Source organism: Centroberyx gerrardi, chromosome 14 (assembly GCF_048128805.1).
Source record: "Centroberyx gerrardi isolate f3 chromosome 14, fCenGer3.hap1.cur.20231027, whole genome shotgun sequence".
Lineage (NCBI taxonomy): Eukaryota > Metazoa > Chordata > Actinopteri > Beryciformes > Berycidae > Centroberyx > Centroberyx gerrardi.
This window is the reverse complement of record NC_136010.1, coordinates 24,516,087-24,529,311: the sequence shown is the minus strand read 5'-3', so window position 1 is coordinate 24,529,311 and position 13,225 is coordinate 24,516,087. Positions and strand designations below refer to the sequence as shown.

The 13,225-nt window shown below is 39.0% G+C and overlaps 1 protein-coding gene across 3 annotated transcripts in view; it reads right to left on the bottom strand.

Moving 5' to 3' along the window:
• Positions 1-13,225, bottom strand: part of LOC139933501 (paired box protein Pax-7-like) — a 63,432-nt gene that overhangs the window by 45,997 nt on the left and 4,210 nt on the right. The window contains exon 5 of one of the 3 annotated variants that reach the window (XM_071927609.2): positions 279-284. The exons of the other annotated variants lie outside the window; for them this stretch is intronic. Within the exon in view, the coding sequence (XP_071783710.1) occupies positions 279-284 (6 nt within the window). The remainder of the gene's footprint in view (positions 1-278; positions 285-13,225) is intronic. 3 annotated transcript variants of the gene reach the window in all.

Here is a 13,225-nt window from a genome sequence, read left to right as displayed (position 1 = left end):
GGCTCACCTTAAACAACGGAAGGCCGGGAGTCTCCCAGGCCTTTCAGGGCCAATAGAGGCAGCACCTCAGGGGGCCGCCAGGCATGAAAAGAGGGCTGCCAACCCTGCCGAGCTCTGCGGGCCTTCAATAAACGCTGACATATTGACTCTCTGTGGCCGAGCGGCGCAGCAAAGTGCTGCCTGCATATTTAAGTATTAAAAAGGTCAGATGCAGCAGAGCTGTGACATTGAGGAGATAGTTGGAGGGGGGCTGTTGGAACATGCCTCAGGTTTTTTACTGGATGCTGTTACAATTAAACAAATCAAAAGTTTAATATTCCTGCAGCTATTTGAGGACGACCACAATGATGATGAACACATTTCAACAGCCAGATTAAAAAATAAATAAATAAAAAGAAATTCCAGGAATTTATCAGTCTACAGATGAGAAATCCAGAAATCCAGAATGAAAAATAGTCTTGTCTCGTAATGAAAATGATCTTTCAACATAATAATACCTCTTATAATTTATTTACTTATAATTTCTCTAAATCTACATGTGTTTGATAGTAAAAATACACTGCATAAATCCTAAAACAAATCAGTTATTCAGTAAAGAAAATATAATTTTAACTATTTGAATTAATAATTTCCAATTTAAATGTGAACAATGGCTTACAGCTGCTGGTGATAATGATAACTCCATTTCCACCTGCCAACAATTCAACATGTTTTTTTTGGAAAAGCACGTCTGTTAACAGCAAATTGGCTGTTCAGGTGCGTTTAACATTCCTGAAGGGTTTTTTTTAACAGAAATGTTTGGATTAAATGTGTATGTTTTCCAGATATAGAGAAGAGTAATATCTGCTCCATACATTTCTTTTCTTATATTTAATATAATGCCACATTTTCCCTTCACTTGCATTTCTTCATCCCTGTACACTGACAATATAGGGCCTTGATTTCATGGTTTGTAGACTTGACTAATTGAGGTCAAAGCTAAACTTATAAAATTATGAAAGAACACAAAAGAAAGTGAAGCAAAATCTGCCAGTTGGCACCAGAACCCAATCCATCAACAAAGGGCCTCAAATCCAAGTCCAAGTGGGCCCATTATAGGCAAAACTCAGCTGAAGCCTAGACTAGCGCTCCGTTAGACGCTGCTGCTTCTGTACATGCTCCCATTCAGACAGTTCAATATTGTTCCAGCCATTGTTCCAAAACAGCTTGAACACAATGGTATTTAGTCACAACAAGCACAGCAAAAAAAATGTATAGTAAGCACCAAAAGTGGAGTGTGCAAAGTAAGCAGTTTTAACAGCGATGAGTGAAATATTTGCCAAAAGATTTAGAAACATTGCACACTCAGGCGGATCATGTTCAGAAAGTGTAGCCACTACTAGGGGAAAAAAATGCAATTTTTGTTGTTGTTTTACTGTGAAAAAAAATACACTATAGTCACAAAAAATACCACATGGTCGCACAAAAAGCTGTAAACTACTGTAGGACACTCTGCAGACAAATTGTGTCCTCTCAGTAAATACTACATAGAGCCAGAACTGAACTCAATCCAGCCCTCACCAAGATGCTCGCCTTATCAAGGCATTATGTCTTAGCAAACTAACAGTTATTAAATGCAAAGTCTTTATCTCCTTTCTTCCTCAGGCAGTGGCATGCAAGTGTCTTTATTTACTGATAAAAAAATAGCCATATAAACAAAAATTGCTGACTGTCAATATAAACACTGATATAGATTATGGCTGGGAGCAAATATAATAATAAGAGGCATATTTGAGATATACTGTACACACCAAAGCCCTTAGTGGACAGCTCGAGGCTTAAAAAAGCAATTGCAAAAAGTTTTAAAGAGCAATAGAATAATCTTATTTTGAAAAAAGCAGATTAACAATCATAGGAGTGGAGTTTCTTACCCCTGCAAACAAAATGAAGTGATTTGGGCTTGTTGAGTCTCTTTACAGATTATGGTTAAAAGGTGCTTTGAAATGCACCCTGATACGTTTATTGGAGAGGGAAGGGATAGCTGAGCACTTGATCTGGTGGCTTGTCACTCCAGCGGGGAGCAGGCTCTTAATACCAGGCTGGAAAAACCCTCATTCCTCCCTGCTTCTTCTGCTGTCCCTTTTCATGCAGATTTGACGTCTGCTGGAGGAACAGCTGGTCAACTTATGACTTCAGAGAAAAGACATCTTTGTCTTTGACTGTGTGTTGCTGTCAGTGCACAGATAATAAGACCAAAACAAACTTATTCATACAATTTTAGAAACTAAAATTTTTGGATCTGACAATGTTTGGTTTTTAGCAATTTGCCTTAGGTATAGTTGGACTGTTATGTGTTTTGGTTTGGATCGGGTGTTTTGGGCTGGATGGTGGACTGGAGTAGTGGTCTTGTGTTGTGGTTGCGTGTGTGTGAGTGTGTGTTGGGGGGTGAGGGGGGGGGGGGGGGGGGGGGGGTCGCCTGAGGAGATAGAGCCAGTGGATGTTTAAATAAGCCCAGTAGTTAAAAGTGTAAGACAAGCCCTGCTGTTTGAAGCTGAGCCGTCCCTCTCGCAGCTGGCCAGCCCAAAGTGGCTGCACTCACACTGGCCATCACATTCACAGTTGGTGGGGGAAAAAAGCAAATTTCTGATTTGTAACACTCTGGGAACATGTTTATTGCCTTTGTGTATGAGAGCAAAAACACACACATATAAATAAAGCGGGGAGAAAGATTCCAGGGCAAAGCAGCTAAAGGGCAGAAAATGGGGGATTTTATGGCCGTAAGTGGCGTGGGCTGATGGTGATTTTTAAGCCATTGGGCCGTGGTGTTAACTACTAACTAGGCCTGCAAAACTGGACAAAAGCCCGCGTGCTTCATTATTTTATGTCATGCCCCATTGTGGAGTAGAATTAGCCCACAATTACGGCTGTTCATTTTCAACACATTTCTTCTCTGGCTGAAGTAGAAGGTGGAAGATTTACACTCATATTGAGAATATCAGTGACTGCAATATATGCAGTGAACATAAGCTCAAAACAATTTTTTTGGCTGATTTTACAGTTGGTTTCTGATTTTTTTTTTTTTTTTTATGTACTGAACTTTGGCTTGCGTTCTCAGAATAAATGATAGGGCAAATCGAAAAAAAAAAAAACTTTTGACATTATACAGGGGAAATGATCTTTAAGCTACAGAAGGAGCCAATCTTTGCCTCTTTGACCCTTTAGGCAAAAAAAAAAAAACGAGTTAAGGAAAGGTGGTTTTCATGGGCTGAGACACAGTATCAGCTATAATCGTAACCCCCAGGTCAAGATAAGCCAGCCACACAGAGACCTGTAGATCCAACTGTATTAAACTTCACAGATAATGCCAGTGTCAGCCATTTTGTGCTGTCTACCACTCAAACAATGATACAAAAAAACAGTCTCTCAAGCAAAAAACAACCTCAAGCCAAAAATGCTGAAGTCCACTGATGTGTAGCTGTTGGTGTCGTCTTGTCCTGTCACGACTGTCTAGTAAAGTCAAGGATCTATTCCATAAACACCTTTTAAACAGACAGGTTTACGGTCAAATAAACGCCTTTCATTTAAGACACCTGTCAACAATCCTGTCTGATCAGCACATGCCTTGTAGTTATAAAGAAACATTGAGAGAATTAAGTAGAATTATAGTTTTATATTAATTATTACAATAAACAGCATCTGTAAATAGTTTATTCACTTTGAGGATTTTAATTTAAGGGCATTTCTGTTGAGCCCGCATCAAGTGGAGAGTGATGGGAAAGATAAAGGAGAGAGAGGCTGATAGCAGGTCGTCATACAGGCCAACAGCAAAACTATCACATGTAATATTCAGTGATTCTTCAGACAACTCCGTTTCAAGTGGAAAGGTGTTGATTATATGAACATAAGTCTTCTTCTTTGTACTGTACTTCTTTAAAAGTTTCCAACAGCAATTATCATTTTTATGTATCCGCCTACTGGGCATTTTCCAAGAACACTTTTCTTGTCAAGCGAGAAATTTTTAAGAGTCAGTCAAATCCTAAAACCACCCATATCCTCACCATTCAGACGTTATTTATCATTAAGATGTCAACATCCCATGGCATCAACAGGCGTTATGTGTACTATCACACTTGTATGTTAAATAAAATCTAAATCTTTACTTATTAAAAAAGCTATTATTCAAATGATGGTCATGTTCAGATTTCAGTAACAAAATGTTGGGACTGGTAGGGAACCGTGCAAAACAAAGCAACAACACCAAGTTTTCTGCAAACAAAACAAGTGAGTAAAAAATCTTGGAAATCAGCAAATAGCTCCGTTGACCGCGGTGCTTTCACTGTCGTTGCTGACCAAGGAATTGGACAGCAAGGAACCAGATGCCTTCGCCAGTGAGGGAGCAACACACCATGAAATGTGGTTTTCGAACATTTCACATGTGAAAAACCTCCTCCGCACGTGTTGTTTCTGCGTGGCACTTCAAAAACACATTCTTCTCTCTATTTCTGTGCTTCTTTGTTTCTCAATACCTCATGTTCTCTAATAGCAGTCTGAATGTAATTCCTCCCTTAATCTGCTCCCCCCTTAGATCCGTGCCCAACCCCCACCCACCACCCAGCACCCTCCGTTTTGTCACCCTTTGCGCTGCAGGGGCACAGCTTGTCTGTAGGTGAGCGCCCAGCAGGGGCCCACAACAACACCAACCCACGGCGCCTGATTGTGCTGCTAATGGTGACGCCTGCCGCAGCCTGTTGCCTTGCAAATCCAGGATGTTGTCGGGTCATTTCCCCTGGGAGCGGCCTGCATTCAGCCACAAGTCATCATCTCGCCCATACAAATCAGTCATGAGCAGCAAGCAGCAAGTGCAACTCTGAAACCTGCCTCTAAATCAACCCTGAATTTCTTATTTTGTGGGCAGTAGTAGGTGCCGAGGAATCCTCTACCTTGCCGGTAAAATTTGTCTTTAGTGAATAAAGTTACTGGCCGGCAATGTTTTGAGATGATAACATTTGAATGTTTCAAAATGTTCTGTATGTAATTTAGATTCTGTTGCACTTCATGATGAATTACAAACTTGATCCATTGTATAAGTGAATCAGCAAGTTTTAACTGAACACACAGTGCCTGATTCTATACATTTCATAGCACTGAAACCAGGTTCGATGACATATTTGTATGAAAAATGCATATTAATTATTTTTGCCGGCAAAAATAATTCTTATTAGATAATTTTTTAGTTTACCAGCCCTTAACAGGTGAGCCAAAAAGTTTTTTGTGCTACTAACTTCCCTCTGTTATTTTCATCTGTTCTCTTCTTAACCGTGTTTTTTTTCTGGATTTACTGTGACCGCTAGAATAACAACAGACGGAAAACACAAGCACTTCCATGAACATCATGCATCAATTTGAAGAGAAACGCGACATTAGGGAGATATTTTGGAGCCTGAAAATGTATGAGAAATTTTGCCTGTATGAAATTTTACTCTGCTCAAAATAGACAAAGCATAATGAGTTACTCCACATTATGCAATAAGTTTTGAATGTCTTAAGGATGATTTTAATAATTAACTCATGAGTGTGGAACTGTTTCAAGCCTTTACACTTTAGAATATTCCTCTCTTTTCACCCTAAAATTGTCCATTCCTGTGATAATGTCAACTTTAATTTTCATAGTTATTGTTGTTGTTCAGGATATTTACACATAGAGTTCTGGCATCATGATCCCAAGAACTAAAAGGGTACCAGCGGTCCAAAATGATGCTCAACTGACTGATATTCAACTGGTGAAACTGTGGAAAGAGCTGCAAAAGTAAATGTCTCTCGCCCTCTCTTGTCCATTCCCATTAGCATATTTCCCTCATAGTGTCAAGACACCTGCTGCCTGGAGTGGGCGTAGGAAACACCAGGCTTTTACTTACACACCAAAACACCAGTAAAACCCACTGCATTGACTGGACCACAGCAGCCCCTCCCAGCCCCACCCCTCCCACTGCAGATGTACATTAATGCAGAGCAGAAGAATTAGAAATACTGATCGGCTTGGTGGCACGGAGGAGAAACCTTCCTTTTTAGCATTTTGCCGTTGTCTAGCTCAATCGTGTCACTTTGAGGGAGTCTATTCAGAGGTATTCATGCATCTGCCTCTGGGCCACAATGGCCGCCTCTTTATAAACTGTCAGCCTGGTTGCCTGAAGCCTTTGGTTCATATTGTTTCCTTCCCCTTAATAAACTTTTGGAGGAGTTCATCAACTCCTTGAATAGCAAAAGCAGACACAAAATAACAGATGGGCCTCTCTAGTCCTTTTCACACTTTTTTCTCCTTTTTTCCTTGTTAGCAACTGCTTGTCTATCAGTAGAGCTCGCTGGAAAGCAGACATAAAAGTTCAGTCCACACCCTCCCAAATGCCTGCACAGGGCTAAAAATGCTAAATGACAAAAGTCACAAACAGTTGACTTTAAGGCCATCAGTTGTTCAGACCAAAACTTATTTATAGTTGAAAACCTGAAACTCTCCTATTGGTTCCTATTAGAATCAGGCTCTATAATCACAACTTTATCTCAGAAGACGACAATGCTTCTCATCCAGAGCAACATAATTTTGATATGATAAAGAAGATAGTTTTACCTTGTTATAACTACAATCAATAATAAATATGACACCTACAATAAGCTCCAGCAATTTTTCAGGCTCTGCACCTTTAAATATTTGATAAATCAAATAATGTGGTGGCTTTGAACATTAATTTGATGGTATTTTGATCAATGTGAAATTAATAATTGAAAATCAAAACATTTGTACATGGTTCCCTCATTTCAGAGCGCCAAAAGTATTTTGAAAGATTAAGATTTTGTCATGTAATATGTCCTCACATTTCTTGACGTGCGCTCACTTGTAGAATATTTCAACCTAGAAACATTACTAAACACATGATATCTTGCATTCAAGTATACTTCCACTCGTATCTTCATTTCATCTAAGTCAATGGTACAATCTGCTTTTTATTAGATCAGAATGACTCAGGTGCAATATGGAATGCATGGTTCATTAAATACATGTACAAAATATATGTAGAGATGTAAACAAGTGTCTGAGGTTTCCATCAGCCCCAAATCATCATGCTGCTGCTATGTATAAAACCTCATACTTTAGGTTAGCTGTAGTTATTTAGACAAACATGTATTCCATACTGTACTTAGAGCGAAGTGCAATCCACACTGAACAAGAAAGAGATTTTTTCATTGGCTGTAATTCAAAAAATGAGATATCAAGTCTGGTCAAGTCTGGTGAGGCACACTTCATAGGTTAAGACATTATAAAGGCCTCATAAAAATCAACCCTTCTTAATTCAATAAACCTTAATCAACATAAAAAAATACCCTCTAATTAAAGCTAACTGTCTGCTGTACTTTCACTTGATAATCATTTTATAATTTTACAAGCTTGGAATTATAAGGTAGAGATAGAACCTTGTAATTCCAAGCTCAAAATTTGTCAAACATTTTCTAAGATTTGCTGTTGTCTAGATAGTCTGGAGTAACAACAGTGCAGTGATCCACCTCAGTGTTCAACATCAGCATAATTTGTAAATTGACCAGCAACCTTGAGGTTACAGCACCAACTAACGCAGTACAGTACAGAGTAACGTCCCTATTGCAGATTCCCATGAGCACGAGGGGCTGGCTCTTTAGCTTGTGAACTATACACAATTCACATTATTGCCTGATAGCATGTTAAATATGTGGCGCAAATTATTCTAATGCAGTGACTTAGAAATGGCCATTAATCCACTTTCATACCTTTCAGTAGCGTGAACGTTAACTCTCCAAAAAAATTGCAAGGCCTTTATGGCCCAGTAATCTCTGTATATTTAAGGTCATTTCCTAGCCAATTACACTGGATGGTTGCATTTGGTGAATGTGATTTACTCCATGGATTGATAGAGAAAACCATGAATAAGCCATCTAATAGATGCAAGAAGAGAGACCTTTGTCTGGGAATTTCAAACAGGATTTTAGACATGCATTCCCTTACTAAAATAATTCCTTATTCTATTTCACATTAGAAAGGTAATACGTATAATCAGTTATGCACTCTTCAATTTGATTATGCGTGTATCTCTTCGGTCATTTTTTGGCTAATTCTCTTTTCCTGAAAAGTGACCAAAAAAAATCAGCTAAAGACGTGGGTGGTTTGAGATAAAATGTGAACAATTACAATATCCTACTGTCATTACTCCCATAGAGGCCTGTGATTCTTGCTCTGTTGACAGCTACTATCATTATCATTTATACAACTGATGTAGTAATTAATTTTATTTTATATGTGGCGGTTTCTATGCAAATGTGTCTCAAAGTGGCACTGTGATTAAAACTGCTCATATCTTGAAGCAGTAATTTATTTACACGGTTTATTTATTTACATTTATTTACATGTTTGTACAAAATATAAAAGGCAGCCAGATTTTTTTTTTTATGAAAGTGGAGTCATAGATTTGTTCTGAATTTCATCCACCATATTCTTCAAGGATCAAAGGCTATATTATGTATTCCTATTCAATACAAGTGACAGCAAGGCCATGCAAATCAGTGTAGCCTACTAGATGTCAAATATATGCAGATGATCTTATCTAGCATTTATTTTAAGTGACAGCTACTGTTACTGCTGGCATAAAAATAAAATCAGTTATAGATCAACATACTAAAAACATTTTCTCACAAAGCAGCACATTTTTTTCGATAGAATCATTTTGTGATGAATTTCAGGGAGCTGTTTCTTTAGTGTTTCATGTGTTTGATCCTGCAGCTCGCTGTGAGAGCCTTTGCTCTTTACTGAGACTAGGTGTAGGATGAAAGGTTTCTGGATAGTTTTTCCATCTTGTTCTCTAGCGGGTTCTTGGGATGGATTCCATGGGAGAGCTAAATGAGTTGGATTTAACCGGACATCTCCAGGCCCCTGCAGCCCGTGCCAAATCCCTACACAGTGGTGACTAATAAACCAGCCATGCACAAAGTATCAAGTTAACCCTGCACAGATAATACCCGGCCCGTCTATGTTCAATTTCTGTTCTTTACCTCAGAGAATCAGATAGTAATACAAATTCAATATCAATGCAAAATGCACTGCTGCAGTAGAAAGGCATGAGGTTTCTAACTCTGGGGGTTCTCCAAAAGGCTCGCCAAGGGCTCAATTAAAGACCAACAAAAGTGTTGACATTTTATTAATTTGTGTTTGCCATATTGTTTGTGCTGTGTGTTGTGATTTCTATGTTTCCCATTGTCCTGTGTATATCGTTTGCAAACGGGGTGTTAATGGGATGCCCAAGGCTTCTGACTGCCCTCAACCCCGTTTTGCCCGTTTGGTCTTTGTGAACTGCTTCTCTTTTGTTGGCTGATCAGCCTCCCATTGGGTTGCCAGACAAGATTCTTGGCATTTGTCGGCAAAATGAAAGGAGGATTAAGGGATGGCTACTGAACACTCCATGGCAAAGAAGTGGGCTGCTATTCTCCTATTCAAACCCCCTTCCCAGTTTAGTAGCTCCTCTTTACATATATTTGTTTTCTCAAAGACATCATTGAGCGGTCCGAAAAGACGCAAGGAATAAAAGAAAATCAACAAGTAGGTCAGGCCAGCAAAATGGATGAAGTCTTGATGTATGTTGAAAAAGAGAAGAAACACTACAATTAGCTCTATTTTTGGTAGAGTTTGATTTCAATTGCAACACAGACACAACATTTGGATTTGTGATGTTCACGTTAAGGCTGTCAAATGTAGCCTAACCTAAATGGAAGTGAACTTGAATTAGATAATAAGATTTTTATGATAAAAGCCTATATAGGTCAATTGAATTCCATTTCTGGTGGAACTGAAAGCAGGTGAATAGCGGGGTCACGAAGAGTTCCTGGCACTTGTTTTTTTAAAGAGTGTATGGAGGCTGTGGCATCAAAAACATGATAGTGAAGTGGAAGCCTGGAGCTACTGGTGTCAGCAGGAGCTTCCTTTGTTGTTTGTCAGACTGGATTCCCTTCATCGGTCCCATCACACGCTTTACACTTTGTCATTTTTCTCTGCATATGATCCCTCCATACACAGCTTTGATGAGGTGAACAGCCAGTCATGCACATATCTAAATCTACACCGTCTGTACATGTTATGTATATCTAGAAAATGAATATACTTGATAAGATGAATCGTTTTCTACACACCTAGACACTTAATATGTATGGCCATCTGTAGACCTGATAATGTGAATATAATGTGCATTTTACACATCATGTATATATGCTGTAAATGTACATGTCTGCTTTTCTTCATATTTCTTTCTTCATATAGTTATATATTGCACATAGCATTTTTTTTTTTAAATAATTTTTCCACCTATTTATTTCTGAATATATTTAATATTTTGGTATATATACATATTGTACATTAACGGTCTCAGTAATGCATATTTTTCGCCATACTGCCAATTGATTGATTCTATTTAACATGCTCTAGTGTTGCAGTTGTTGGTTGTGTATGTTTACCCCTATTTGATATTCTCATTTATATTATTTTCTGTTTATAGTCTATTTTTCTTTGCTTTATCCTATTACTATCTGCTGCTACAGTGACCCAATTTCCCCATAGGGATCAAAGTTTTATCTTATAATGCTGTCCCTGCCAGCCTGAGCAAACTGATAAAATCATCAACTCTTTCATTTTACATAAGAAGATGGAGACCCTAACAGACCTAGTTTTGCCTAAACGGAAGAAAAATTCATATAAAATTAAAAACAATGGCAATTTCTAGCATTGTGAGATGAGTTTCACTACAGTGCTATATTCTACACCTTGAGATGTGGGGGCGTTGGGTGAGGGGGCTGGAGCAGTTGCTTTATTATTACATTTAGTTATTGAGGGATTATATGCTTCCCTTTAAGGGGGGGGGGGGGGGTCCCCATGTAGTCTACAGTAGACCTTTTAATTTTCCCCAAAGTATTCCAGAAAGAGAAATTGTCCCTTCAAAGAGAAAAGCCCCTGCAACAGCGATGGGAGCAGTGCTGCTGGTGGCATGTAGGCCCAGATAGGTCCTGTCCCACATGGCAAATGGGCTTTAATTAATAGACAGGCAGGCTTGAAAGCAGTGCTGGCACTAGCTAATATGATGAACTCCCATTGTGGCGGTGTCACCACAAATGTTTCTGATAAGCGAAAGCACCCAAGGATCAAAGACTCTAAGCTTCTCAATTTCCTCTAGCCGCTTCAACGTTTCCTCACCTACTTTTTCCTCCTCTTCTCTAAAACATTCTGAAACACACAACGTGAAATCCCCTTCCTGACAACGGCAGGGTCCGCCTCAGGTTAGCAGGTCACTGCAGCTACCGCGCACAGCTCAGCATTAATATTCAGCCTGATGAACAGCCTTACATTTATTATTCTCACCACTTCAATTGACGGGACAAGATAACACCAATAACAAAATGTGTTCACATCCCCTTCCCCCCTCTGGACTCTATGGAGAACGCCATTATTTATATTTTTACATTCATATGTGTATTTATAAAGGAGTAAAATTCCATGGCACTGTGCTCATGCTGGGCGACAATTTCCTTTGGCAATCAGCTTACTCCCCAGAGGAGTCCATTCACTAAACCCAAGGCTGTGGCAAAGTCCCTGCATCTAATATCATTTACCACCACAACTAACAAACCTGCTGCTATCCACTATAATTTACGACTGATGACTTACAAGAAATTTTTATTTGGGCAATGTGATAAATTATTAGACAGAGGGACTGACAACATATTGTTGTTTGGTCAGTGTGATGAATTACTTGACATCTGTTACAAGATGAAGCACAAAACACAGTGTGAACCATGACCTGTGACTGGTTTGATATCTGAGAAGCAAGTTCCAGAAATGATTTAGGCAAATTACAGAGGCCTAATGCTGCACTGAATTATAGTATGGAAATTCTGACATACTCATAAATTGTTTTTTGAATGGCCTATCTGGTCTGAATACACTCAATAACATGGTGAATATCATATTTTCTCAAAGGTTTTGAATTATTATAATTATTTTAAATTCCAATTTCCACATTTAATTTGAAGTTCCTCTTGCTGTTTTAAACACAGGAGGCCAAATTATTTATTTCCAGCAGATGACTAAACTTAAATGTTACATAGGCTAAAATAATGCATTTTATTATTATTATTATTATTATTATTACCGCCATCCCTCTGTGCAGAGGATTGGCTCCCAGCCTCTTGTCTTTTTTTTCAATATGTCCCTTAAAAAAATATGTGTTCCAGTGAAATTTGGTGCGAGGCAACGAGGGGGAAAGGGGAGGTTAATCCGAGTTTAATACACTGATGCACAGCCCAGGACCGAGGCTGTGATGATTGTGTTATCTCCAGCCAACATTTGGGTCTCCCTCAATTTCAACCCGGCAAAATAGCTGGGAGAAAGTGCAGATGGAGTAGACTAACTGTGGATGCCCGGGGAAAAATGTTATTAATAGCTAATAACTTCCCATACTCTCACTAAAGCTGCTTCTCGTCACTCCGCCTGGATTTGTTTGAAGTGCTCCTTCCATCCTCGCCGTCGACCTTTTTCTTTCAGCCAGGCTTATTTTGGACTCAAGAATAGCCGGTGTATTTTTTTTTTTTTTTTTTTTGCCTTTCTTGTCTACAGTAGGTTGTGAAGTATCGTTAGGAAACAGCACATCGAAGAAATACTGCCATGAAAACGCGGATGCTGACTGTTTTTTATGTTGCTGCTCTTTTCACTTTCAGACGCTTTTATTTGAAAGCCTATTTATTACAATGCTATCATACAATTAGACCAGGACCTGGCGGCACTTGGGCTTGTAGTCATACAGGTTACCTGACCTATCTATTACACCTGCAGAAACTAAATGCAAAGGCCAGTTTACTGACAGCTATCCCAAATCCTGTCATCTGACCGTTAATTTGTTCAAGTGTCATTGGCCTTCCGTCACACAACATGGCTTTCTATTGATTTAATCAGAGACAATATTAGCTGACAGTATAGGCTATATCCTACAACCTGCACTCAGTCAGCCTGTCTTTTCTCCACAGGCTTGTTTAATTCAAAATGAGGTCACAGCGTCTGAAAAACGGCAGCTCTGATCCTGCTTAGCTACATCTTATATATAGGACCTTGAATTTAAAAGCATATTCACTGAAAGCAAACGGCGGATTCGCCGCTCCTGATGCAAAAACCTTACGTGTAACCCACTTGCAG